Raw genomic sequence first — 28,000 nt, forward strand, 5'->3', positions numbered from 1 at the left:
CGTCACAGGGATTCGAACCGCCGACCTTCTGATCAGCAAGCCCTAGGCTCTGTGGTTTAACCCACAGCGCCACCTGGGTCCCTGGGAGCCTACACAGATGGAAAAGACTTCCTATTTCAGAAGTTACCCTGAACACACAAGGGGCCAAGAGGAGCCATATCACCTTGAGGCAGGACTAAACATATGGCCACACAACATATTTGAGTCTACATTGCTCCCTCATTTAAGTTAGCACATGAAGAGGCCACAGGAAGGCACATATCCAGGTCAAGGAAATACAGTTTAACAGAAAATACTAGGCAGGCAGATTTGGGAGAAAGCATGAAATGGATTTTAGTATTTGGGAATTGGGAATTTTGTACCGGTAGTGGCAAGAAGATGAAGATGCTTGGTACTAGAATGGCCACAAGATTGCAGGTCGGAAGGTATAATAGGCACAGTGAAAAGGTAATTGGGTAGCTGGATTAGCGTGCTGCTATCGGAACTATTGTGCTGTTTTTGTTTTCCTCAACATACTTCTGTGAGATCCTTTCACCCGTGTTCATGAGAAGACCATTCACCTAAAACAAAAGTGGGCCACAGCTCTCATCATTCTTGATCATAAACCATGCTGCCTTGGTCTGATGAGTTACACTCCAACACCATCTGGGGATTTTGCATTCATGACCTACATTGGATTAAAGTTTAGTTAACTCCTAGTTCTAATTAAATGCAGGGCAAGGAGTTGGTTGCTGCAAAAAAATAAAAAATTCAGTATTATTTATCCTGTGATCAGCAAACTTCGTATCTTGACAGTGAGTCATGTGTTATCTCAATATTGGATTAGCCTCTATATGGCATGATAAATCTGCAAGAAACACCTATAATTAGGGTCTGAGGAGCCACTGAATAAAAAGATGGTTACTTTTTATGAGCTAGAAATGCCTTGAGTAATAATAACAATAACAATAATAATGATTTATTTATACCCTGCCCATCTGGCTGGATTCCAACAAAATATTAAAAATACATTAAAACATCAGTCATTTAAAACCTCCCTAGAAAGGGCTGCCTTCAGATGTCTTCTAAATGTCAGATAGTTGTTTATTTCTTTGACATCTGATGGGAGGGCAGCAAATTGTTAGTTATGTAATTTATTGGTGTTATTTTTACTGCCTGGGATGGAGGGAAGGCAGTTGAAGTACTATGATAACCTGACAGTCCTTACATATTCTGCACTTTGATTTTGGGGGGGAAGGGTGCTATTTGCTGCTTCAACTCGAGACAACAAAATGTCCTGGGCTATTCCTGTATGACCTGCATTAATCATCTGTTTCTTTACAGCAGGTATACATATGACTATCCCAGTAGATATCACTGTAATGATTTGGACTTCGAACGGCCAAAGGGTTACCATCACCCACATGGTTTTTTTGAAGAAGATGAATCCCAGATGTGCTATGATTCAAAAAGATCTCCAAGGAGGCGGTTGCTACCTCCAACACCTACACGTGAGTACAACTGGGAAAGTTGGCTTCATTATATGGATGTACATTTGGTTTGCTACAGGACCTGTGGATGTCTCTTGGCCTCATGGTATCGAAATTATTCTACTCACCATAAACAATCAGAAACCAGAGGCAACTCATTCACAGAATAACACTGTTGCAATAGTTAATGAACAGAGAAAACAGTCCACCAACTATGGAACATATTCTGGAAACTTCTTCCACCATCTAGTTCTTTAATTGAAAACCAGCTGGGAATGGGTTGCTGAAGTTCTTCAACAGTAAGAATTAGAATTGATCCAGATTGATCTATACTTTACAGATTAGCATTTGAAATCTACCCTCTCTTATCAAAACAGCATTCATTTATGGAGTTGTTTTTTAACTGCCCTTCACCCTAACATCACAAGATAGGTTACATTTAGGAGGAAACAGGTTTATCTTAAGCAAAAGATGCAAAGAAGGAGTTCCACAGTTTTGGGGTCATCACAGAGAAGGCCCTGTTTAAAACTACTGGTCCTGTGAGGTGGCAGTACCAAGAGAACCACTTCTGCTAATCTCAATACTTGAGCTGGCATATATAGGAGGAGGCTATATTTGGAGTGTAGGACTAATGCAAACACCTTGAATTGTCGCCGCCAGCAACAAAGGGAGCGGGGGAGGAAGGGGCAGCCCAAAAGCAGCCCTCTGCTGCTCCCCTCTGTGAAGGCAGCATCTCCCTCCCTGGCGAAGATGTAGAGCTTTTTTTAGGGTAGCCAAAGTTGCTGAGTTTCTTTGGGGGGACCTAGTGATCTACCAGTGATCTACCACAGACATCCAGTGACCTACCAGTAGATCACGATCTACCTGTTGGACATGCCTGGTTTAGTATATTTGATTCAGATTTTTTTTCTTCATGTTTTCTTCCTCTAAAAATTTAGGTGCGTCTTATGGTCAGGTGCGTCTTATGGCGCGAAAAATACGGTGCTCCTTAAGACAACCCAAAACTATTTGCCACCTTTCCTTCAATTAACTAGTTGTTGCTCCTCTTGAAACTTGTCTCCAGAAAATAGTAATCACCAATTCAATCTTTTCATGTTTCAGCAAATCGCCGCTCTTCCTTTAATTTTGAATGCCTCCGCAGACAGAGCAGTCAGGATGAAATCCCACTATCCCCCACTTTTCACCACCGCACTGCTTTGCCACTGCATTTAATGCAACAGCAGGTGAGTTAAAACACAGTGTTCACACTTTAGTTGCAGAATTCTATGTTTGATATGTAATTTTCTGCTACTTCTTTGGAATATGCCAATACTGGCAACACTCAGGGTGACGGAAGATAGGAAGCTCTTTCCAAGTGTTCTGAATAGGGTTTAAGCAAACACGTGAGGAGAGAAGAATCTGCCTGGGCGTGCTAGCTCCACATCCAGTCCCTGTCACCTTCTGGGTGTTCCAAGACAACCGTTTGTGGGGAGGAAGCCTCCTATACTCATGGAGGCTCCTGTGGCTTTTGAAACTGGAAAACTCAAGGCTCCCCAATGCATGTAGATAGTTAGGGCAGGCAATCTCTCTCAAACACATGGAGGTGTGATAGCAAGGATGGATGGATGGTGGGAGGACATGGGCGTACCCGGCAGGGGGGGGCAGCTGCCCCCCCAGAAGCAATTTCTTTAATTTTATTGTCCTGCTTCACGGTGGCTGCAGCTGAGCTGGAGACGCGTCGGGGTCCTGCAAGAAGAGCCTGAAGCGTCGCTAGCTTTCTGGCTGCCCGGGGCTTCCATCACACGCATAAAGGCTAGCGATGCCACTGGGAGGAAGGGACCCCCGCCAAGGGAAAGGAGGAGCAATGGAGACAGGGAAGTGGCTTCCTCCTCCTCTCCGTTTCTCCCTCCCCTCCTCGAGCTCCAGCGTGAGGGCAGCACGGGAGCTGGGTCCCTAACCAGCCCAGCCCCGGCGGCGCCACTTACTGCTCTACCGACGGCGTGCCCAACCCCGCTGGCCCCGACTCCGAGGGCTGTACATGGGCCGCTCCTGGCAGCTGCAACAATAGCCCACGGCGGCGCAGCACCTCAGCAGCTCCCGGGTCAGCGCACCTTCGGAGCACGCAGCAGACGCCGGCACTGCTTCTGCTTGGGCTGCAACGGCAGCAGGAGCCGCGGAAAGGGGAGGGGGCTTTGCAGCAGGAGGCGTAAGCTGCAGAGGGGAGGGACGGAGGGAAAGGAGGGCGGACCTCAGCTCGCGCCCCCACCAGGTCTGTGGGAAGTGGAGGCAACTCAAGCGTGCAGCTGCTCAGCTGCTCGGCCAGCCCTCCCTCTCTCCCCTCCTCCTACTCAGGCGGGGCAGCCGTCGGTGGAGGGGGCGCCGCACTGCCCCCCACAAAGTGGAGCCCGGGGCCCCCCGCCCCCTATTGCGATGCCCCTGGCCGCACATGCGCGCTCTCCCCCGGGGTGGTGCCCAGGATGAAACGTCTTCCCGGAGTCACTTTCGCCTGGGCTCTGCAGCCTCGCCCACATTCCCACTTTGTGGTCCCTCCCCTCCCGTGCCTTGGCCCCGCCCCTGAACGACCATGGCTTGCCGCCTCCTAGTTTTGATCCTGGGTACGCCCCTGTGGGAGAATGTTAGCTGCCTTAAGCCCCATTCAAAATGCCCAACTAGGGATTTTGTAAGGTCACCAGCATGTTAAAACTCCTGAGAGCTCAGCTTTCTGGATCCTGAATTGTGGAGAGAAAAACGTGACTGCAGGGGAGTGGGAAGAGTGCTCCTATGCCTCTAGACTATTTTTCAGCAACGGTTTCTTCACCAAGTCCAGTCTTAGGAGGAAAAAATGGTCCTGATGGGCAAGACAAAGAGCAATTCAGATCCTTAAAGTAAGCAACTCATACTTCCCTGGTTAGTTACAAAGGGCCAGATTCAACTAAGTTGCTGTACCAGCAGAAGCCAGCTAGCTCAGTGGAGCTCCCCCTCACCTTTCTTCCACCTTTCTTCCTCCCAACCCCAGAATAGCATACAGAGGGAGGAGAGAGACCACCATTCCATTTGACAAGGAAAAATGCTCGTGCTAACAGAACGATCTCCTTAGCACGACATGGAATTCCTCCCTTACAACTTTTGCAAGTTACAATCAGCTATGTCTACGATCCTATTAATGTTTCTACTGATCCTAAAAATGCTTCTACGTTGCATTTTTCTGGGGCTGTCATTAAATAGCAAAATCTGGCTTTATGCATTTCCCCCTTGGAATTAAATCCCACTGACTCAGGGGGCTTAATCTCATGTAAGTGGGCATAAGACTGCAACCCAATCCTATGTGTGGTTGTTCAGAAGTAACAGAAGTTGATTGTACTGAGAGCGTGCCCCAAAATGAAACAATTGGTCTCATGGTATAGTTGCAAAGGTTGAGTGGATTGGCAAAAAGTTCTATATTTCAGAGACGGGGAACCTGTGAACAACCAGATGCTGTTGGACTCCATGGGCATTGGGCAATGTTCACAGACAATGGGAGTTGCAGTTCAGCAACAACTGGAGAGTGATAGCTTCCCCATCCCTGATGTAATTATTTATTTCTGCAAACATTCAGTAGAAGTTGTTATGATTTATTAGGACACTGCATCCAGTGCATTTTTAATAATAATGCTTTTTCTTCCCCAATATTAGGTCACATTAAGGGCACATCCAGATTTCCTTTTGTGCCGCATTTCTAGGCATAGATCTTCACTGTATCTGAGCTCTTTTTCTTTTAGTCCTGAAACTTTTCCTATGATTCGGAACAAATGCAAATATACAGACAACCCGAATTCCCATTTGTTCTGATTCAGGATCAAATTTTCCTGGGGAAATGACAGGCCAAAAAATGCTTGGAAACATAGCTTTAAAGTGTGGAGCTACGCTTAGAAAGTGTGGGGCAAAAGGTTAGTGTGGATGAGCCCCAAGTCTTGAATACTGGGTTCAATTATGCCTATTTTGCACCATTCCCTCTTCAAAATTATATTATTGAAATATACTGGGTAACACTGCCAGGATCTGTTTCAGAGTTTCTTGCTGTCCAGAGTTCTTACACAGGATGGACCTCAGTCATGCAGCCAAAGAGTTACAGCACACTGGTTACTCCCTTAGCTGAGACTTGGGTGCCACAGTTCAGTGCACAGCTGGGCACATTAAGGCTCATTGCAATAAGTGGAAGTTAAACACAATGTAATTCTGGACTACGGCCAGTGTCTTAACCCAGCACAACTTCAGGGTTGTTAAAAGTTTCCAATATATTTCCTGGCAACCTCAAAATACAGTGAGCTTTAAACCATCTTTCACATGTTTTGTTGAGAGAACAGAGAAGTAATAAATCAAAGTTCTATGCTCTCTCTCACGCACACATACACACACACCCCTCCTGTTTGTTTAACACATTTATTTTCCACCATGTTCATCAATGCAAATCATAAGTAAATTGAACAATGGCATGGTTCACTCTTCACTCTTTAATCTAAAAACAAACGTACGTCTGATTGAACACCTTAACTGGCTTGAGATGACAAGCGTGGATACTGGCTGAAACTACTTTGCAAGTGACCTGCTACTGCCTTCATAAATCTGTGAGTGTATTCGCTTTTAATCTCTTCTTCAGGTCATGGCTGTTGCAGGTCTAGATGCCACTAAAGCTCATCGGCATTCCCCCAGCCGTTCAACACGTTCCTGGGCCACACCACCAGCTACCCCACCCAACCGTGACCGGACTCCTTATTATACGCCTCTTATCCAAGTTGACCGAGCAGAATCGACGGAACATATGAATGGCAGCCTCCCGTCTTTGCATAGGAGCTCCTGGTACACAGATGATCCTGATATTGCCTATCGGACATTTACGCCAGCTAATTTGACTGTACCGAGCGACTTTAGGCATAAGCATAGTGACAAGCAGAGAAGTGCGGATAGTTTGGTAGAAGCGGTAAGTGCTTTGAGCTCCTGTTTTTAGCTGCATGGTGTTACTTAAGTCATTTTAGAAAACAAAGGCTTACCTGCCATTACACATACTTAAATCGCTAGAGGCCACAAACAGCAGAGATAACCCTCTTCCGTCTACAACACATAAGAACACTTGAGAGATTTGCCAGCTATGATCACTAGCTCTGCAATAGGCTGTTGAAGAGCAGGAAGAAGATCAAGATGGTTGCTGCATTACCAATGCAAACCAACAACAACTGATGTTTCAAAGGGCTCCAGATGGAATCCTAAAACCATAGTCAGTTGGAAGGGACCCCTAAGGACATCTAGTTCAACCCCCTGCAATGCAGGAATCTCAACTAGAGCATACATGGCAGGTGGCCATCCAACCTCTGCTTAAAAACCTCCAAGGAAGGAGTGTGCACCACCTTCCGAGGAAGTCTGACAGAATCAGATGAGATGCCTCAAATGATTTCAAAAGTTGTCTGGGAGTAGCCACAGCTTGCAGTGCCTACTTAAAAGGCTGGGTAGTGGGGCTGAGGAGGAATTCCCACTGTCTCTGCGTTTGGTAGTAGTGATAAGAGTTCAGAGTAGAAGAGGGTTGAAGTATTGCTACTCCACACCCCTCAAAATCTGAGGCTGATGGGAAGACACAGATGACGCAGCAGTGGTGTTATCAGGTGCACGTTGCTAATTTGGTTACAGAAGCCTAATTTGGTTACAGAAGGCTCATTTGCTTACAGAAGCATCCAACATATTAAACAAAAGAAACAGGTGGCTTTTTGTTTTGTTTTCTGAGAAAGCTGTTTTATGAGTTTTGCCAGATAAGGAAGGAACACTGATACAGTAACAGCAGTGTCACTTAGGGAATTGCCAAAGCAGCAAAGAGACAAGTGCAAGACCATATTCTGTCTTTCCACCCTGCAATGACATACAGTATTCTTTATTATGGTGCAAAATCATTAATATTGAATGGATAATTTTTTGACTGGATATTTTGTCTTTTTCTGTTAAATCAGAAGATTGTTTAGGATAGGCACTCCCTGATGCTTTGGGGGGAGCATGTTCACTTCTGCTGTTATCTGTTCCACATGGATGAGAACCCAAGGCAAAATGACTGAGGAATGGTTTAAGCCAAGGTGCGGAACCTCCACCACCACAAAGCCATTTCTCCCAAACCTTGCCCACCATCAGAAGTCACTTGTATCATCAGATGAAAATCCTATGTTGGTGTTTCAAGACGCGAAGGGGGGCATGCAGCCCTAAAGCAGCAGGATTTAACACCCTGCTCAGCTGACAAGGGGTATGTGTGTTAAATCCTGCACAGCTTGGCGGGTTTCATACAAGCGCCTTCCCATTTCAGGAAGGGGTACATGGAATCTCTTGCTACAACAAAGGCTTTCCTCTCTGTTCTAAAAACAGATTCAGAAAATGATTTGCATCAGAATTTCCTGCAAAGATGAAGGGGGGAGATGCTCATTTTAGCAGCACTTTGCAAGGTTCAAAGTTTTGCAAGGTACACCTGATGTCATTGTGATATCAGGTGATTCACAAACGGGTAGATCACCCATCTGTCAGATTTGCCCCACGAGGACAATCCCCAAAAGGATATAGCCTGTTGATACAAAACTATTCTCGCCACCCAATTTAAGCTATATCCTCCCTATGTGCCATACTGTTTCATGTCAACTTCTGTCCCACTGTGTCTACAAAACAGGACAGAAGCTGAAAGCCACCAATACTAACTAGGCAACATAGTTTGGCTGCATTCTTTATCAGTTTTACAGCAAGAATCATGTAAGATAGAGTGACTTTTATTACAACTATGGACTCCAGAATTTCTCTGAAAACATGAGTGTATTCTAGGTGGCCCTCAGTCATGCATCATCCCAACTCCTGTCCTAGTTTCATCAGAATGTCACTTCCAAACTCACCCACCCACAGCTTATTGGGAAGGCCTTCTTTACGCAGTTGTGGGACAATTCAATATCCGGGGAGTAGATTTTCTGAAGGCACTTGAAATAAAAATAATAATGCAACATAAAAAGGTTTGCACTCTCTAAAATAAATTAAAGTATTGAAGCTTTGTCACTGTTTGCTTTTGATTTCTTATTCTAAGTGCCAAATTAATGTTTGTAGTATTACTTTCTCAGGTACTTATATCTGAAGGATTAGGACGGTATGCAAAAGACCCGAAGTTTGTTTCTGCTACGAAACATGAGATTGCTGATGCTTGTGACATGACTATTGATGAAATGGAAAGTGCTGCGAGTAATCTTCTCAATGGGAACATTAGCAATGGAGCCAATGGCGACATGTTCCCCATTTTAAATAGACAAGATTATGAACTTCAAGACTTTGGTCCTGGCTATAGCGATGAAGAGCCAGATACTGGTAAATATGAAGAAGACTTAGCTGATGAAATGATATGCATTACAACCTTATAGTATTTAGCAAGAAAAAAAAAGTTTGCTTTTAAATAAACAAAAGTGCCTCATAGTTCCAAGATGCTAGGCACTAGTTGGAATTAAAAAGGAATCAAGTTTTGCACGATTGATGATGTCACATTGCGAGGAAGCCATACTTTTATTTATTCTTAAATATCTCCAGTGTGGTGAAACAGGATCAGAATGGCAGGATGTTGACAAGTCCTTTGCTATAGAATCCTGAGCTCATCAGTGAGTGAAGGTTGGTTATTAGACTGAAGGAGATTTTAACCAGCCTGTTTTCAGATGTTGAAGAAAAAGATGAAAGATTGCTGCCTTTCAGTTTTGTGCTGCTGTCCTTCAGAGTGTAAAACTTTCTCAGCGGAAAAAGGTTGGGCACCAAAAAAGAAAGTCTGCACGAGAAGGATATGGTGATGACAATCAAAAGTGTCATTACCTCTGATTATATGGCATATCAAATGTCCACTACATTCAACATATCCACTCAGATATTATTTTCAAATTTGCCACCTTTTTTTTAAAGTATTTGTCTAATACAGTTTGTCAAACGCTACCTACATGAGATTGTTATATTGGACTGATGCGAAAAAGGATTTCTCTCGTATGTAACACCAGTTTACATAGCAAAATATCATTAAAGATAGTCTGTTTTATGACTGTCACATTAAGGGCAAAATATACTGGAATAATTGCATTTTTACCAATGCACTTGCAACCAGGTTAAAGTAGAGTTAGATAAGATAGTTTGTTAAAAATTATATAGCAGAAATTATTGTAAATAAATTGTAATCTACAAACATTTGTATTTGTAAAGAGATGTTCTATATTTTGTAATTATTGTACCGTAATTGAACTGCAGCAATATTTATGGAGCCTAATTATTGTAATTCTCCACAGAATTCTAGATAGAAGTATTTTTACTTGGATTGTATAGAGCTTTAGGATTAAATATTTAAATAGAGCCACCTCTTATTTCTTCATTGTAAAATGCTTTTGAGGTAAAGATTTGAGAAACTTGATGCTACAGAGATTTTATAAAATATTTTGAGCCTACAGGAGTCTCACTTTATTTAAAACATGGAAGATGACTATAGTCTTATATTTGGAAAGTTAAGAGATTTGGAATTAACTGTTATCTTTTTTTTATTTGGAAACTTCTGCTTTTTATTTATACTACAACTCCTGCAATAACAGGTAAATAAAAAGAAATTAATCAAATTAGGCTACGCCTAACAAGGTTTTCTTTTAACCTTGAAGTATATATATTTACAGATTAACTAACCAAGTATTTTACTTGGTGTAGAGAATTCTTATGAAGAAATAATTTAGCTGGTGGATGCAAAATGTTAACAAGTTACTCTGCTTGAAGTGGAATGTGTGATGAAGCAGTCATTTGCAGAACCAAAAGATTCCTAATATGTTGGGGAAATGGATGGCGGCCTCCCCTTTGTTGTTCTGTGTGGACTGTTTCCAGGATTTATTTTTATGCAATCAAAGGAGGGCTTAGACATTTGTCCATGATGCAGTAAAATCCTGATATTGAGGCTAATGCAATTTTGGAGGCAGGTGAATATCAAAAATCTATTTTATGAACACGATAAATTGACTTGCTTTGCCAAGTAACCTTATCAGGGTTTATCTGTATTAACAAAATAGGTAGCAATTCAAGTCACATTTTAAAAAGTGTGACCTATACAAACTATGTTAATATAACCATTTTGTACACAGTGGCAATTTGATATAGATACCTTACAGACCTCTTCTTGAATCATTCTTTCAAATGCCAGGAGAGATTTTAAGGGTTTGTAAATTGTTTCTTGACCTACATCATTTTGTATGAAAAGAAATGCAAAATGTTCTTCGGAATAAAAATGTGTAATAATTTTATTATACTTGGGGCTCTTTTTACTATCAGCTTCCTGAAGGTGGTTTCTTCCTGACAGTCATAGACACATAATCCATAGGTAAATAAATACTTCTTGCACAAGCATCCCTGTAATAAATGGGAGCTGTGCAATTTGCTTCAACTGAACAATCTCCCAGTATGAGCCATACAGAAATTGTAAAAAAGAAAAGGCTTTCACTTTCTCAACTTGTCAGTAGCCTTTCCTGGGTTGATTTGCTTAGAACAGGGGTCAGCAAACTTTTTCAGCAGGGGGCTGATGGTCCATTGTCCCTCAGACCTTGTGGGGGGCAGGACTATATTTTGAAAAAAACAATAATGAACAAATTCCCTTGCCTCACAAATAATCCAGAGATGCATTTTAAATAAAAACACACATTCTACTCATGGGGAAAAAACACTGATTCCCAGACCGTCCGCGGGCCGGATTGAGAAGGTGACTGGGCCGGATCTGGACCCCGAGCCTTAGTTTGCCTACCCATGGCTTAGGAGGAGGAGGAAACATTTGAGTTTTGCAATGTCACTATGCATTACATAGAAAAGGAATGGAAGGGAAGAAGCTCTCGGCCTCGGCAAGACACTTTTCAGGGTCAGATAAGTACAAGCATGAGAAACCAATATAGTTCATCAGGTTGCTCTTTACATTCAGTCTCTGCCTCCCATCTCAACAAAACTAATTGAGAATGACTTTCTCAGACTAGTCCACACCTGTAGACTCTGTATCTGTTCATTCTACCATGCAGTACAGCATGGAAGCCTCAGGCTTATACCAGAGCTCTAAAATTAACAGTGTGTATGTGTGTGTCTTTTACCACTATAAGCACCTTACATGAGTAGGCCTCAATCCATCTGCCGGGGGGGGGGAGGGACAGATTATGCGAATGGGGCCTTTATGTAGAGTCAGATTACAGGTTCAATTTAGGGTGGCAAAAGACCAGTAACTCCGGGACTTGTTCCTGTTCTCCAGCGCAAGCAGAATCCAAATAATGGCACATTTCATTTGGCTGGTAACTTGTTTGGAAAGTTCCTTGTTACTAAAAGTAACTTGTGTTGGCCATAAATACCTTAGGAGGAATGGAGATGCTACTACCCAGACTCAACAACCTTTGATGTCTCTATACCAGCCTTCTTCAACCTGGTTTCCTCCAGGTGTTGTTGACTCCAACATCCATCAGGAGGATGTGGGAGTTGTAGTCCAACTCGGTTGTGAAAGGCTGCCCTTTACGGTATCTGATTTCTGTTGGATCCATTTAAATTAGTCATGCAGCTTGACAAACAGCAAATTCAAAAATCCTCTAAATGTTTGCTCTGTAATGAAATTTGCTATAAAATACAAGATGATTGAGAAGAACATAGCAATTTGTACTGTAGAAATGATTGATAATAATAATATATAACAGTAATTCATGATAAAGTACACCATGTAAGTAGATCCCTACCAAAAATCCAACAACTACGGTTTTCTAGCCTTGCCAGAGAAAATACATAAACTTATTGCCGCCTAGCACACAAGAGACCTCATTATGCCAGTGAAAGAGAGTCACACACACACTTCCAATCCTGCTAAAAAACAAACAACTACAAGCCCTTTTTGTTCCCACTCCTGCTGCCACTCCAAGAGCCCACAGACTTCCAGGGCCCTTCACAGATGTTGTCCATGCCCAACAGAAACTGCCCTCAATTTGCTATGCCCTTGCTATACTGGTTTTGTGTCCAACAACTCATGTTTTTCATACTATGGAAATTCAGAAAGCTCTCATCTCTTGTAGCTCAAGACATGCAACATACAGTCCCCAACTGTCTTTTTTAACCTCAGCTGTTTCAGCTGATTTCACTCTCAGAACCTCATGTTCCTATGGCAACTGCAATCATTCCCAGAGTTCATTGGTGCTGAACATGTACATTCCTATTGTGCTGATATAGGAATTTAGGTACATCTGTTTTTCATCCCCCACCTCCACTCCCTGGTGGCTTTTTTTTTTTTTTGCCCCAAACTTTTTTCAGCAAATTGCTGGGCCTCTAGCTTCATAAGCCATGATGCAAGGGAAAGTGTTTTCTCTTATTAACATATTACTTCTGTGTTGCAATTAGGACATAGCTGGAGAGTTATAAATGCTGAGCTCATTTTTGTGAATTATTAACTGGGGAAGGAGATTCCTTACCTGCTGTAAATTCAGCCACATCATTGAATCAGGGCAGCATTTCTCATGATAGTGAAATCATGCTGAATAAACCATGGGGAAAATAAACAGAAACAAAACAAAATGGAACGTAGGGATAAAGCACCACTTCTGGCAGCATGATAAACAGTTGCTTATACTGTTTACAATAACCTTCAGGTTCATATATATTATACAATAACATAGATGGAGAATCATCTGCAGTCATGTAAACAACTATTAAACCAGGTATTCTATCTTCTACCACAGCATCTTTTAGTAATCTGCAGTATTTTAAAATGGCGCTCTACATCAATCACATCACAGTGGGCTAATAAATCATATGATTTGGAAGCTCTCTGCATTCTAAAAGCCACAAAGGTAATCATGCTATACTGGATTGAATACCCTGAATGCAGTAAAGCACACTAAAACTGCCTCAGTAGTCTCTCTATTAAAAACTCACGGTTTGCATCACATTGATTGATCTACGACTTTTATCATGATGAGTAAATCATTTTGGTCCCAATTTAATGACAGAACATTTATCACAGAAATTATTTACCTGATTTCTTATGGGACAGTGCTCACTGCAGTCACATTTTCTCTTCAGTAGCATTCTTATGCCAACATGCCGTTCTTCCTCCCAGTTAATTACAATGCTCCAGTTTTACTGCTTTGCAGCAACACCAGGTAGCAGGACCTGCTTAGAGCATCTGCAGTTGTCCCTCCAGCCAGCTTTTGAGTCAGCAGGTTTTTTTAACCTGTTTCTACTTTTCTCAAATGGATGATGTTGCCTTGAAAGTCCCAAGGAATCTAATAGGAGGCTAACCACAGTTAAAAGATTCTGATTACTGCACTTGTTATGTTGCTCACATGCTGAGAAACAATACCTTGGGTTCAGATCCTTAAACAAACCTTTTAAGCTGAAATCTTTCCCAGTCTGCAGCTGTATTGGAATTTTTTTAATTTTTTTTAAATGTGCTTTTAATATTTTGTTTTTAATTGTAGGTGTGTATGCTGCCCTGGGCTCCTTCAGGAGGAAGAGCAGGATATAAATTCTTTTAATAATAATAAACTTCCCATAACCTTCCCAAGTTCCTTGCAGTATTGGCCAATGTCAACTCCTTTCATAATGAAAATTTCTCTGAGTTTATAAAACTAATGTAAAAAGTAAACAGAGGTGGTGGTTTCAGTCTCGCTGGTCCAGCAAGATTGATTCAGATGTACAAATTGGCTTTCTGCCTAATCATGTGCCTGTTTACTTAGAAGGGCTGGTTCACTCATGTGCTGTTGACTAGAGGGCTACAACGGTGTGGTTGATCAAACACAAATGACATTGTATTACCACACACCAGGTTAAACACAAAGCCTTTTTAGCCTAAGTTCACATGTTCAGTTGGCAGACATTAAGTGTAGAGAAATACCGGTAAGTTTATCTGCATGCCTGTGTGAGCCAACCGTGTACGTCCCACTAACATAAATGGGCCTTACTCCCCACTGTGAACGTATGTAGAATAGAGGCCTTCTGTGTGCAATGCCTATGGCTAGATTATGTTGCAAAGGTTAAAAACCAAAAATAAAACAACCATACAAATTAAGCGCTTAAAATTAGTGGTTTATGATAGGGTAGGTCCATGTGCACTTGCCCCTTCTGGACCAGTACACTCAGCAATGGTAGTACTAGTGATCTGTTTCAGGTGGTGAGAAAAGCCACTCTTGCCTAATCAAAACTGACTGTGCTGACCATTTGTTCACCAGCTTTAGAAGTACTGATATGTCAATGCAGTTCACAGCCGCATACTCAGATGTGTACACTGTGCACAGCATTAAATCTATACTTTGTATTTTAATATCATACTACATCATAGTGCTGCTTTTGCCTTGCAAAGCAGCAATTTATAGGTGTTAAATTAGGGAAGTTCATTTTACAGTTTTTCAAAACATATTCTACAGAGGGCAAATGCAAAAATATATCCTAGAAATATGGGATAAATATGTTTTAAAGCATGTAATTACATTAGCTGCATTTTAAATTAGAATAATTATTACATGTTCAGAATCCTTAACAACTGTACCTGTTTAGAAACATCAGGAATTCATTTTCTACAGTTGCTTTTTAATATTATATACAAAGGGCTCAACCCAGCATAAGTTAATCATGATTTGATTAAATGAAATCAATGAAAGTTATCTGGGACGTTATCCACTACTAACTTTGCAAGGTTGTGCTAACAATGTACAAAACACAGAACACTGATCTGAGAAATTTAACTTGGACAAAATTACAATACCCATTTATGAAATATATGAGAAAAGTGTAATGAGTAAGGGTGAAGTGCTTTTAGTCCAATGTGTGACTACAAGAGCCAGGGAGTTCCTACAAGAGCCAGGGAGTTCCTACTAGATGGCATAGCAGTGCTGGTATTTTCCTATGTGGAAAATACACAAGGAGGATTTCCTTGATTAGTCAACATGGGAATACCATTTATGTAAGCACCCAGACCAAAGTTTGCCTAGTAAGTGATATCCCTCAATGATAAGCAATTCTTCCTGGACAACTAAGTTATAAAGATGAACACAGCAGCAGAACAAAAGTGAAAAAACAGCAAGCTGCTATTAGAAAATATATTACACTGAAAGCCAGATAATTAAAACAAGTGACACAATGAAACACCCATAGCTATAAACAATTAAAATATGTTCATGGTAACCTTTGTTACAGTCAATAACAGAAAAGGTACATTTAAGATTGACGTATAAATTCATTCAAGCAAATGATAAAAAGTTATTATTATTATTTCTATGAGGTTATTTATTCAGAGGTTCTGATGAAATCTGAAATGGTGCAATTTGGATTTATGCCAAAAATTTACAATCCCAGCTGTATTTCTTTATCATGTCAAATCCTGTGACTGCAGTAGCCCAAGATCCTCACCCTACTGGAAACCCTGAGTCTTCTCTCCCCTTTGGCCTTAGCTAAAGTGTGCCCTGTGAAAACTGCTGGGGATTTTACTACATGAAGTAGTAGTAAAGGATAGCATGAAGAAATGATAGCAACACCATCCCTCCAGTACAACCAGGTACAGTTTAGGTTAAGGTGATAAGGAACATAGTTTTCTCCAAGTGTCCTTTTCTGCTTTCAATTGCCTGTCACTGAATTATCTGTATAACTTGTATCAAAGCAGATTAGGTTGCAATTTTAAGGTGAGGAGGGAAGGAACTAGCAAGGCAGAAGTACCAAATTTCTGTTCTTTTCTACTTTTTAAATAATTTCCCTTCAATAAAAGTGGGACATAATAAATGGGAAGAAACTATGCTAGCTCCAGTTTATTCCCTGGGTGTTTTTATTATTATTATTATCACTATTACTACTACTACTTAAAGTTTATTAAATGTATTAGTCACTTGTTGCCTAAAAGGTCTCCAAGCTTGGTAAGGCTGAAAAGAAGGCAACATTAGTTTAAGGATGTGTTGGGAAACTGGAAAGGGTCTGCCGCCTTTTAGTTATGAATCCAGCCTTCCCCTGACGCCCCTCTTTTCAGCCCTACTAATACCAGAGCCATCCCATAAGTTGGGCGAGAGCTGTGGAAGCTGTCACGGTGACAAAAAAAGGGGCATTCCAGCATCAGATCTTCCTCTTTAAAGGTCAGAGCAGCCTCTTTGTCCTCAGAGAGGATGATCAGGTGTTTTCTATGGCCCTGGAACTCCCTCCCCAGGGCAACAGTACTGCTGGGCACAGTAAATATTTTTAGTTCCTACACAAATGACTAAATGGCACACAGAAACCTGAACACGTGGGCCTGCTACTATAAGCACAACAAGAAGGTTCAGCTAAACCTAGGCTGCACAACAACCATGTCCTCACCATCCAAGTCGACATCTAATGCTTCATAGACAACCATAATGTAACTTGCTGCACCTGTAATTTATTAAGAGTAACAGAAGCTGTTGACAGCTGGAGATAGTCTCCTTTTTTGTTTATCCATACTATTATTATGTACACTTGTTGAACTCATTAATTGCTTTTATAAGGGACAAATGGTCACAACTCAACAAATTTAGTTGGTGCTAATTGTTCCAGTTAAGATAAATCCCATAACAAAGCTTTCAGTGGAACTTTGTTGTAGCTTCATTTTTTTGAAGTATTAGACCAATCAGTCCTCTTTAATGTGTAGGCTCGGTCTTCTATATTTAGTATAGCCCTGAGAAAATCTGATATAATATCCATGTTATAGTGTAGGGAAATTCTTCCATAAGCCCACAAACTACATCCTAACTAATCAAGATCTGAAGTCAATTCCATCATAAGATCCTACTACATGAAGTAACAAATATCTATGCATATCAGCCATGCTGTTATCAAGCAGTTTCTTATATATCTTTACCTGTTCTTACTTGAGGGTGCAGCTATTTTCTGAACAATTTTCATTACATACCAAATCTCTTTCTTTGACTGAAATAGAAAGTTGATTTTCAATATTATGTATTAGAATACATTCTGCAGAGAACGTCACAGCTATTTCATCGCTGAGTTTCCAAAGTATTGGGTTTATATACAGGAACATTTTTCTCTTGAAGCGATGGCAGTCCTTTGATTATATCAGCAGCTTTCTCTGCTACCATGATGGTTGGGGCATTTAAATTTCCACTTACAATACTAGGCATTATTGAGGCATCAACAACTCTCAGGTTTTCTATCCCTATAACTTTGGTCTGGGGATCAACCACAGCAGTGGGATCAGAACTCTTTCCCATTTTACAAGTGCACGAAGGATGGTAGGCACTATCAGCCTTTTGTCTTATGAAGGCATCTATTTCTCCATCAGACTGAACATGGCTTCCTGGTTGAATTTCAGATCCACGGAATTTTTCAAAGGCCTCCTGAGCAAATATCTCTCTTGCTAACTTCACACACTGACGAAATTCCCAGACATCTATTTCTGTAAATAAGAAAGACAAAGACAAAGATTCTAAGCATGCCCAACACTGAGCATTACTACTGTACTTCCTATTACATACTACTGTACTTCCTATTACATGCAAGTAAAATGTGACAAGTGAAGAACAGGACAGGCAGGGAATAGGTATTGCCTTATTTAATACCCTTTTTTTGCTAATCAAGAGAGAGATAGGCATCTCCCCCAAAGCTGGCTCCAAGGTCCATTTCCACCATGCCAACTTTTTGGCCATCTTGCTCCTCTCCCTCCCAGTACATAACAGCAACCTACGTGCCAGCAGCTCTGTCCCCTCCAGTGAGCCACTTCTATTTAACATTTCACTCAGTCAGTACTTTCCTATCGAGATTTCACATAGTAAAACATTAGCGTTGAATTCAGACAACCCTCTATTTTCTAACTGAAAACTTTCAGGATAGAGCAAATTCATATAGGTGTGTAAGCTGCATGGTATGCATGTTTATGTATCTGTTCCTTCAATTGTGCATCATGCAGCTGCAAGAACTTTGTGTGCACAGCACAGCACACAAAATTTTAGACTGCAGTACTACAACCAGAGGTTTGGGAATATCCAGTTGAAGTAAACAGAAGGTCCTCAAAAAGCCTTTCTAGACATTTTAATTGTGGCCTGCAATGTTATTGTTTTGTACTGGATCACTTCAGGCAATCTGATTTCATTGGGTTCCACCAACCTCGTAACAGCAAATTTCCAGGAACAATTTCTAGAAACAATTGAAGGTATTTTTGTTCTTACAAAATTTTCCACCTGGCAAAATAGGTCTATACCATGAGTGTGTACTCTGTATTGTTTTTAAATTTGTCTGCTGTCATTTTTAGTGTTTTTAATGCTCTGTACATCGCCATGAGGCATATGTGGAAGGCAATTAATTAATTAATAATGGTGGTGGCGACAACGATGACAACAACAACAACAACAGTTACACATAATGTGGGGAAACATAGTTGTTTGAGAGAACTGGGCTCTCAGTAGATGATATGACCATTTTGCCATGTCCTACATAGTTTGGGATGGATGGGAAATGATACGAAAATGAAATACAAAGCAGTGCTCTAATGGTTTTGAACCACAAACCAAAAGGGACAAGGTATAGAATACAGATAACGTACACAACTTACCTGTTGACAAATAGTTGGGCTCAAGGACAGGATGCTCTCTTGGGTCTGTACTTTTCAGCTTTAGCCATCCTACACTTGTACTTCGCATAGGTCCAACATGAACCTGCAACAGCCCCCAAAGAAGATCTGAAATAAGCTACTGGTATCAGGATGTTATTTCTAAATTAATAGTTTTTTTTAAAAAAACTGACCTCTATAAGTTGTCCATAGTACATCTGAATACAAGAACCTCAGCTCCCAAACAGTTAATCCCTACCCCACAATGCAGACAAAACATCCTCCTCAAATCACCCCACTGCCAAACAAACCACCATACAAAACAGGAGGCAATACATGTGCACCCTCAAAAACAATATCCAGGGACAGACATCTCCTCCCTCTATCAGCAGCAGCAAAGATCCCTTTTCGCCTTTTCTGAATAATTCTGAGGAGAGGATGGGAGGCCTCCACCCTCTTTCTTTCCTTTCTTATGAAAAATTATTACTATTACTATAACTATATGATTTATTTATATTCCACCTTTTTCCCAGTCCGGGACTCAAGGCACCTTCCATAAATAAAATAGAACAAGATGTCCTGATTCCACATGCAGTCCAGAAGCACTCATGGGAAGGGCAAGTAAAGAGAATAGAGCATGTACAGGCCTGTGGGTCTCTTTGTAGTCAACCCAGCCACAGACGAAGATAAAAGAAAAAGGAGGGAGCCTGCAAAAATATTTTTTTTAAATTAAAAACCCAGAAGTGGCAGGGAATCCCACTGGGCACCAACGAAAATATCTGAGGGATACAATGGCATCTGTGGGTGTCATGTTGGGGGGGGAGGGGTACCATGAAAGAGAAATGGTCTGGTTTAGATCTTTCCCTGCTGTTTAACTATTACAGAGTGATTAACAAGGATGCTGAAGGACATAATCTGACTTTTCTATTTATATGCTACAGGTAAAATGGAAATATGGCAGCACAATTTTTCAGGTAGCACTTCTGTTTCTTCATAATTAGTATTCTTGTACCACTCACTTGGTAAGCTTCCAGTTGAGAAGCAACACGTCCATGATCAATCACCTGAGAAGGGAGGAAGTGGAACTGAATATCTGGATGAGAAACTCCAGGTCGACTTCTGATAAATCCCCCAGACTCTAGATGAGCAGTGGCTCCATCACCTGAAGAGTGGAAATACCAGAGGGCAGATTGAGAAGTTGTGCAAAGGGGAATATAATTTTGTTTTTTTATATATGAAAAATAGTTCCCACTGAGAGAAAGCAAATTCCTGGCAATGTCCTTTCTGAAGGATTCTGAGGGATATTTGACTCCTGTGTGTGGAGGTAGTATTGGAGATTCATTCACCGTGTCTGCAGTCATTGGATTGTTGTCTATCACATGACAGTGTATGTTTTTCAATCCACAGAGTGGGAAGTGATGGAGACAGGATGTTTGTGATACAGTGGTACCTCGGTTTATGAACACAATTGGTTCCAGAAGTCTGTTCGTAAACTGAAGTGTTCATAAACTGAAGCGAACTTTCCCATTGAAAGTAATGGAAAGTGAATTAATCCGTTCCATATGGGTCCGTGGCGTTCGTAAACCGAAAATTCATAAACCGAGGTGTTCATAAACCGAGGTTCCACTGTACTGTGTTCTGTGAAGGGTTGGTTAATGAAGAGGTCAGTGGGAGGCTGGTATAGATAACATGTGTTTACTGGTCAAAGGTTTCTCCAGTCAGAGTGCTCAGAGGTATGTACGTTCACTTGAATAGCTCCTTTTTATTTTAAAAGCCAATTTGCTATCCCTATCTAACACCATCACATGACACTATTTTGAGTCCTACCTGTACATTTCCAAAACCATTCAAGACCAATCTTGACCATCTGAAGAGGCTTTTGTGATTTATACAATGTTATAGGTTGGGTGCATTTCTGTTGTATGTACACTTCTAAATGATCTTGAAGATTCTGGCCAACTCCTGTAGAAACAACAACAAAACTGCCAACATTATAGAAATAAGGACAGCTTGGATTCTAAGATAAGGTAACTTAAGGAACAACATGGGGGGGGGGGTAAAGTTTTCCATCACCCTCTGCCCCCTGCAGCTAACTTCATTTAGTTAACTTATCTTAGATTCTAAGGCAAGCATTTGATCAGTGTAACAGAACTATATTTAACCCAAACACAGTATTAGACACACACCTGAAAGGTTGCAGACAACAGGAATTCCTATCTTTTTTAGGTCATCTGCATTTCCAACTCCAGACAGCATAAGTAACTGTGGGGAATTTATGGCACCTCCACTTAAAATAACTTCTTTACTAGCAAAAACCTGAAATAAAAGAAAGCTAATTGTTAATAAATTTAATTTTGATACAAAAAAAAATCAGTATTTCAAAACAACCTTTCAGAGAGCAGCTGGGTCATAAATGTCAATTTCCATACTATTTGTGTTAGGCCAGGCAGCTGGAGTCTAGAGAGTCAGCCTGATCTGACTGTTTAGCATACATTCATTTCACTTTGAATAAGCTGCCCCATCATAGGGAACAATGATACATGTCCTTCCGGGAGACGAAAACTTATTCTAGTTTCTAAACTTTGTTGTGGCATCTGCACAAACTATTTTGCAAAGTTTAGTCCTAAACCACAGGCGTCTCCTGGTTCCATCTCCAAACCTCAAGAGAGCTTTTTTTTTTTTTTGTCAATCTGAATTAGGCAATAAATTACCGTACGTGCCACTAAATGGACTGTAAAGTCTCTTTGTGCTGTGTGTGTTGAAAATTAATCCAGGACTTTCCACCTCATCGAAATCCAAGTTTCAATAACTTTTGGAAGATTCAAGGAAGAAGAAGAAGAAGAGGAGGAGGAGGAGGAGTAGTAGTAGTAGTTTGGATTTGATATCCCACTTTATCACTACCCGAAGGAGTCTCAAAGCGGCTAACAATCTCCTTTTCCCTCCTCCCCCACAACAAACACTCTGTGAGGTGAGTGGGGCTGAGAGACTTCAGAGAAGTGTGACTAGCCCAAGGTCACCCAGCAGTTGCATGTGGAGGAGCGGAGACACGAACCCGGTTCCCCAGATTACGAGTCTACCGCTCTTAACCACTACACCACACTGGCTCTCACTGTTGGGGCTCATGCTTAGGGTTCAGGGTTACAGTGAGGGGGGAAAGTATTTGATCCTCTGCTAAATTTGCCCATTTGCCCTCTGATGAAGAAATGACCAGCCCATAATTTTAATGGTAGGTTTATTGTAGCTGTGAGAGACAGAATAACAACAGGAAAACCCCCAGAAACTCGGAAGTTAAAAGTCAGAGATTGATGTGGAGGGGAAACATATAAGTGACAAAGAGAAAACACATCTACAGATCAAACAAGATGATATCTGTTTCTACCTTTTGATGTTTAATTATCATTTGGTGAAATAAATAATTTAGATACCAATGATTTTATCTCCCTAAGATGAGATATTTCAGCTCTGTGTGCTCTTCTTTTCAGACATCTGATTACCACCATTCAACTTTCAAATTTAAACTTTGATTAAACTTTATAATATATTATGGGCACCAGTATCTACAAGTGAGAAGGGCTACAAGCAAAACAGAGATATCCCAACAGAACAAATGTAGTAAAAATAATGTAACTGAGGATTTCTTAGCTGGGCTTATCAATCTGCAGCATTACTAATTGCAAAGCACTATCCCAGCCACAGAACACATTCTTTGACAAAGTTACACATGAGGTTACTAAAAAAACAGAGCTGTCATTGGATAACTGTAGGTCCAGTTATGGATCAGTAACAGTTTGTACAGTGATGGAAAGTTAACAGTAAGGAATTCTAAGTATACATATTGGCATAAATGCACCCAAACCTTTTCATAAATGAACTGGAGCCAGAGATGTAGCCAAGTTTGCAGTTGATACCAAATTACTCAACAATGAAAAACCCAAAAATAATCTGTTTAAACCAGATGAATGGGTACCCAAGGCAGAAATAAGATTCATGGTTGGAAAATGAAATGTTATAAATTATTAGGAAAGAGATTTAAAATAAAACATGTACAGTGGTACCTCTGGTTAAGAACTTAATTCATTCCGGAGGTCGATACTTAACCTGAAACTGTTCTCAACCTGAAGCACCACTTTAGCTAATGGGGTCTCCTGCTGCCGCCGCACCGCCAAAGCACGATTTCTGTTCTCATCCTGAAGCAAAGTTCTTAACCTGAGGTTCTATTTCTGGGTTAGCGGAGTTTGTAACCTAAAGCGTTTGTAACCCGAGGTACCACTGTATTAAAATACTGTTATATAAATCTATGGTACCACCATATTTGGGAAACACTTTCAGCCACAACTGGGACTTGAGCATGGTAAAGATACAAAAAAGGGTAACAAAAATGATTAAGATAATGGAGCTTCTTCCTTATAAGAAAAGGCTAAAGAGGATTTGGGGAGAATTACAAGCAGGTTGTACATTATGGATGAAAAGAAAGTATATTCTCTTTTGCCTCATGCTAGAATTCATTCTCTCCTAATGAAGGCTCAACTGAAAGTGCTGATGCTAACCTTTAAAGCCCTAAAACAATGTGGTACACGAATATCTTAAGGGCCATCTCCATCCAACTCCACATACTCTTGTCTGAGGCTGTCCAGATCCCACAACCTTGGAAGGCAGAGCTGATGCAAAACAGGGCTAGAATATTTAATGTGTGGTAGCGTTCTCTCTATAGAGCTCCCTTACCAAAGCAAAGTGATTCAGAAGTTGTCACTAAATGGTTTTAGGCATGCTTGTGAAACATGGACCACTTATAAATGCCATCTCCAACTCCTCGAAAGATACCATCAATGGTGTCTCCGAAAATTTTTACACATCACTTGGGAAGACAGGCAAACTAATATCAGTGTACTGGAAGAAGCAAGTATCACCAGTGTTGAAGCAATGATTCTTCAACACCAACTACATTGGACTGGTCATGTTGTGTGGATGCCTGATGATCGTCTTCCAAAGCAACTACTATATTCCGAACTTAAAAATGGAAAGCATAATGCTGGTGGTCAACAAAAGAGGTTTAAAGACTGTCTCAAGGCAAATCTTAAAAAATGTAGTATAAACACTGCCAACTGGGAAACACTGGCCTACGAGTACTCCAGTTGCAGAACAGCCTTTACCAAAGGTGTCATGGGCTTTGAAGACACTCAAACTCAGGACGCAAGGGTGAAACGTGCTAAGAGGAAGGCACAATTGGCAAATCCACACCGTGATCAACTCCCGCCCGGAAACCAATGTCCCCACTGTGGAAGGACGTGTGGATCCACAGTCACTCTGTTTAGGGAGACTTTTAATGTTTAATAGATTCTTTTATTTCATTTTTCTGTTGGAAGCCACCCAGAGTGGTATATTATTATTATTATTATTATTATTATTATTATTATTATTATTATTATTATTACTACGGACTCATTGTTAAAACCGTGTTTATGGAAGCCAATCTTACTCGGCTACGAGTGACCGCCAAAGAAGAAGGTGGGGGAAGCTGCCCCTCCAATCAAGTAAAACAATACTAACTGACCAATCATGTCAGTTCTGCCCCCCCTAACAAAAGTCTCTCCCCCTCCCTCCCAAATCCTGGCTACGCCCATGGTTTCAGGCTGCTCATAACTGCATAGCTGTTCAAAAACGCTTTCAGCTGATTATTTTCTGCCTGGTGCTTAGCAGCATTGGAATTATTACTGTGATTGTTTTTAAAGCTGGGGTTTAACTTGAAGTTGCTTATGTATTTAAGTATTGTTTTCTATTGTGACTTGTTAGCCACCTAGAGTTCTTCGGAAAGTAGATGGCATGTAAGTTTAACAATAGTACGGTAATAAATCAGCTCTACTTACTTATAGCGGTTAACTGGCTTCTATATGAACTCTCACAAAATAGTTGAAGTGGGCAAGGAGGAGGGAATCACTCAAACAAGCCAGGCCTCAGTATGATTGGGGTATGCACACTGTTCCACAGCCACACTGTTTGCGAACCGCCCATGACTGAATGTATGAACCAGGGATTACACAAGTTTCATTTGTCCTTGTATAACTACTTCAAACAGCACAGCAGCCTTGCTATAACTCTGCTGCAGTAACATTTTATTTTCATCGCAACTAAAATTCTATTACCTTTCCAGAAATTTGTTTCTGGATAGGAAATTTAAATCTTACCTTTTTCTTTTCTCCATTTTTAACATACTCAATGCCAATGGCTTTGGTCCCTTCAAACAAAATTTTTGTAACGAGTGTACTGTCTTCTACGGACAAGTTTGGGCGCGGCAATGCAGGGCGAAGGTAAGCACTAGCTGTGCTCCATCTTTGACCTACAAAATATAGGTTTACATATAACAGAAGTAACCAAAATAATCTATGCCCTTTCAGAGCTACATAAATGACTTTCTTGCTGTTTTGCAATTCTGTCTTTGTTATTCTCCTTTAAAATAATTGCTCCAATCTAGCAATTTGCCTACTGGAATAAGTTTACACACACACACATCTCCCATACATAATATGGAAAGGTGGGGGAACACCCTGCTGGGCAGGACGCTGTGTGAATTTATCATTTCTGCCCCTAACTGAAGTTCTGCCTCAATCTATAGAATCACAAATAGAAAACTCTGCCTATTGCTGTACACTTAATCCCACCTGACTCCAAAAACTGACAGTGCTGATCACTTTTGCAAGGGGCAAGGGAAGGGTTCAAATAGTAGTTTTGTGGACCGAGTGCATAATACCTTGCAAAAGAGAGAGAGAGAGAGAGAGACTATCTACATTTAAGAGTTAAATGCAAATCAAGTGGTTAAAAGTGCTGTCAAAGATTATTCTACAAATTTAGTGCTTGCAAAAGATGGCCATCAGTTGGCATTCTCGTTCAGCCAGAAAAACTAATTTCAGTAAACTGACAAATCAGTTCTACTGAAGTGAATGCTTTCTGCAGATTGGTTTCTATAGTACTTCCATATTAGATCATTTAACTACTAATCCAAGTCAACAAGCCATATTTACCAAAAGAGAGGCAAATTAGATACATTTGTGTGGTTATTGTTGCTGTTTCACAATCATTTCTGGCTTCCCTAACTAACCCCACAAAAAACTCCTTATAAATATTAATTTTGTTGAATAAAAAAAAGAATGTAAGAGCCTGCCGGATCAGACAAATGGCCCATCTGGTCCAACATCCTGTTCTCACAGTGGTCATGCATTTGGCTCGCAAGTTGGATTCAAGCACAAGAGCACTCTTCCCCTCCTCTAGTTTCCAGAAACTGGTATTCCAGAAGCACTGCTGCCTCAAACTGTGGATGCAGAGCATAGGCATCATGGCTAGCAGCCATCAACAGCCCTCTCCTCCATGAATTTGTCTAATCCTCTTTGAAAGTGTTGGTGGCCATCACTGCCTCTTGTGGGAGTGAGTTCCATGGTTTAACTATGCACTGCGTGAAGAAGTAACAGAATACCATAAAATAAACACACCTTGCAAATATACATGACATAGAAAGATCAGCAGCAGTGATCAAACAGTCTTTTGGATAAACTTGTCCATCATTAGTGATTTTACTGAGAAATCCTTGGCAAACTTCCAAGGAATCTCAGGGCTTCACGGCACACTGTTTCAAAGACAATTGTGATTATCCATGTAGAATGATTAAAAAATCTTTCCAGTAGCACCTTAGAGACCAACTAAGTTTGTTGGTCTCTAAGGTGCTACTGGAATGAATTTTTTAATTTGGTTTCGACTATCTCAGACCAACACAGCTACCTACCTGTATGTAGAATGATGGTTATTATTTGGTAAATAGACAAGATTACAAACATTATTTGAAGGCTAACCTTTGTGTATTGTCATATCCATCCAACCAAAACCTTCTTGTTGAAAGCCATTCATATCCTCTGTGAAAGCATACCCAGCTTGTTGAGCTGCATCCAAAAATGCACGATGAAGAGGGTTTTTTGTTTTTCCCCTGGACACATGAAGTGGGCCATTCCCACCTCGATACAAATCAGCACCCAGCTCATGGGTCTGTGCTTTCTTAAAATATGGCAAACAAAACTCATAATCCCATCCAACAGCCCCTTCTTTGCTCCACCTGTTGTAATCTTCTGCATGGCCCCGAATATACACCATAGCATTGAGGGATGATGATCCCCCCCACACTCTTCCTCTGGGCCAATACATAATTCGATTATCCATGTGCTTCTGTGATGTTGTGTGGTAATACCAGTTATATTTCTCATCACAAAGGTTGTAGGTTAGTGCAGCAGGCATATGGATCTTCCACAGCAATAGTTTGCTATCCAAAATGGTATCTTTTGGCCCTGCTTCCAGGAGTTTAACAGTGCTGTGAGGATCTTCAGTCAATCGGTTGGCTAATACACATCCTGCAGATCCAGCTCCAACAATTACATAACTGAAAGAGTCCATGTTCTTGGCACTAATTTGAGATAAAGCTCGTGAAGTGTTCAGTGTTTGTCCACTGAAGGCTATGGAATTTTTCAGCGTATGTTTTCCAGTTAATAATGTTCCTACTGTATGCATTTGGCAGGCAAAACCACATTTTAGAAATTCCTTGAGTAAATAAGACATGTTTTCCTACGTGGATCTTCTGGTATACACAATATAGGTTCAAATACTTTAACCTAGAAAAAGAAAAAGAAAGTTATATCAATAATTTAAATGTATGACTCAAATAGATAAATCTTAACAAACAGGTTTGTAGTTCGGTCCCAACTCCTGCCCACCTAGCAGTTCGAAAGCATGTCAAAGTGCAAGTAGATAAATAGGTACTGCTCCGGCGGGAAGGTAAATGGCATTTCCATGCGCTGTTCTGGTTCGCCAGAAGCAGCTTAGTCATGCTGGCCACATAACCCGGAAGCTGTCTACGGACAAATGCCGGCTCCCTCGGTCTATAGAGCGAGATGAGCGCCGCAACCCCAGAGTCGTCTGCTACTGGACCTAACGGTCAGGGGTACCTTTACCTTACTGTTGGAGT

The 28,000-nt window shown here is 40.9% G+C and overlaps 2 protein-coding genes across 11 annotated transcripts in view; one reads left to right on the top strand and one right to left on the bottom strand.

Annotated features, from left to right (window-relative positions):
• CACNA1D (calcium voltage-gated channel subunit alpha1 D) overlaps positions 1 to 10,740 on the top strand; it is a 204,337-nt gene extending 193,597 nt beyond the window's left edge. For 3 of the 4 annotated variants that reach the window (XM_088662244.1, XM_088662245.1, XM_088662243.1), the window contains 4 exons: positions 1,327 to 1,490; positions 2,571 to 2,692; positions 6,085 to 6,405; positions 8,555 to 10,740. In XM_088662244.1, coding sequence (XP_088518370.1) covers positions 1,327 to 1,490; positions 2,571 to 2,692; positions 6,085 to 6,405; positions 8,555 to 8,848 — 901 coding nt within the window. In that variant the 3' untranslated portion in view covers positions 8,849 to 10,740. Of the gene's footprint in view, positions 1 to 1,323; positions 1,491 to 2,570; positions 2,693 to 6,084; positions 6,406 to 8,554 lie in introns of all 4 variants that reach the window. The other variant, XM_060271438.2, reaches the window with a different exon arrangement.
• The window catches only part of CHDH (choline dehydrogenase), a 31,505-nt gene continuing 9,358 nt past the window's right edge, over positions 5,854 to 28,000 (bottom strand). For 3 of the 7 annotated variants that reach the window (XM_035106333.3, XM_035106334.3, XM_035106336.3), the window contains exons 2-8: positions 26,841 to 27,647; positions 25,185 to 25,336; positions 21,189 to 21,318; positions 20,830 to 20,964; positions 20,022 to 20,164; positions 19,006 to 19,108; positions 15,525 to 17,853 (exon numbers count right to left, since the gene is read on the bottom strand). In XM_035106333.3, coding sequence (XP_034962224.1) covers positions 17,435 to 17,853; positions 19,006 to 19,108; positions 20,022 to 20,164; positions 20,830 to 20,964; positions 21,189 to 21,318; positions 25,185 to 25,336; positions 26,841 to 27,594 — 1,836 coding nt within the window. In that variant the 5' untranslated portion in view covers positions 27,595 to 27,647 and the 3' untranslated portion in view covers positions 15,525 to 17,434. Of the gene's footprint in view, positions 13,738 to 15,524; positions 17,854 to 19,005; positions 19,109 to 20,021; positions 20,165 to 20,829; positions 20,965 to 21,188; positions 21,319 to 25,184; positions 25,337 to 26,840; positions 27,648 to 27,749; positions 27,991 to 28,000 lie in introns of those variants that run through there. The other 4 variants (XM_088662246.1, XM_088662247.1, XR_015948232.1 and 1 more) reach the window with 3 other exon arrangements.

Source organism: Zootoca vivipara, chromosome 2, assembly GCF_965207765.1.
Source record: "Zootoca vivipara chromosome 2, rZooViv2.hap1.1, whole genome shotgun sequence".
NCBI lineage: Eukaryota > Metazoa > Chordata > Lepidosauria > Squamata > Lacertidae > Zootoca > Zootoca vivipara.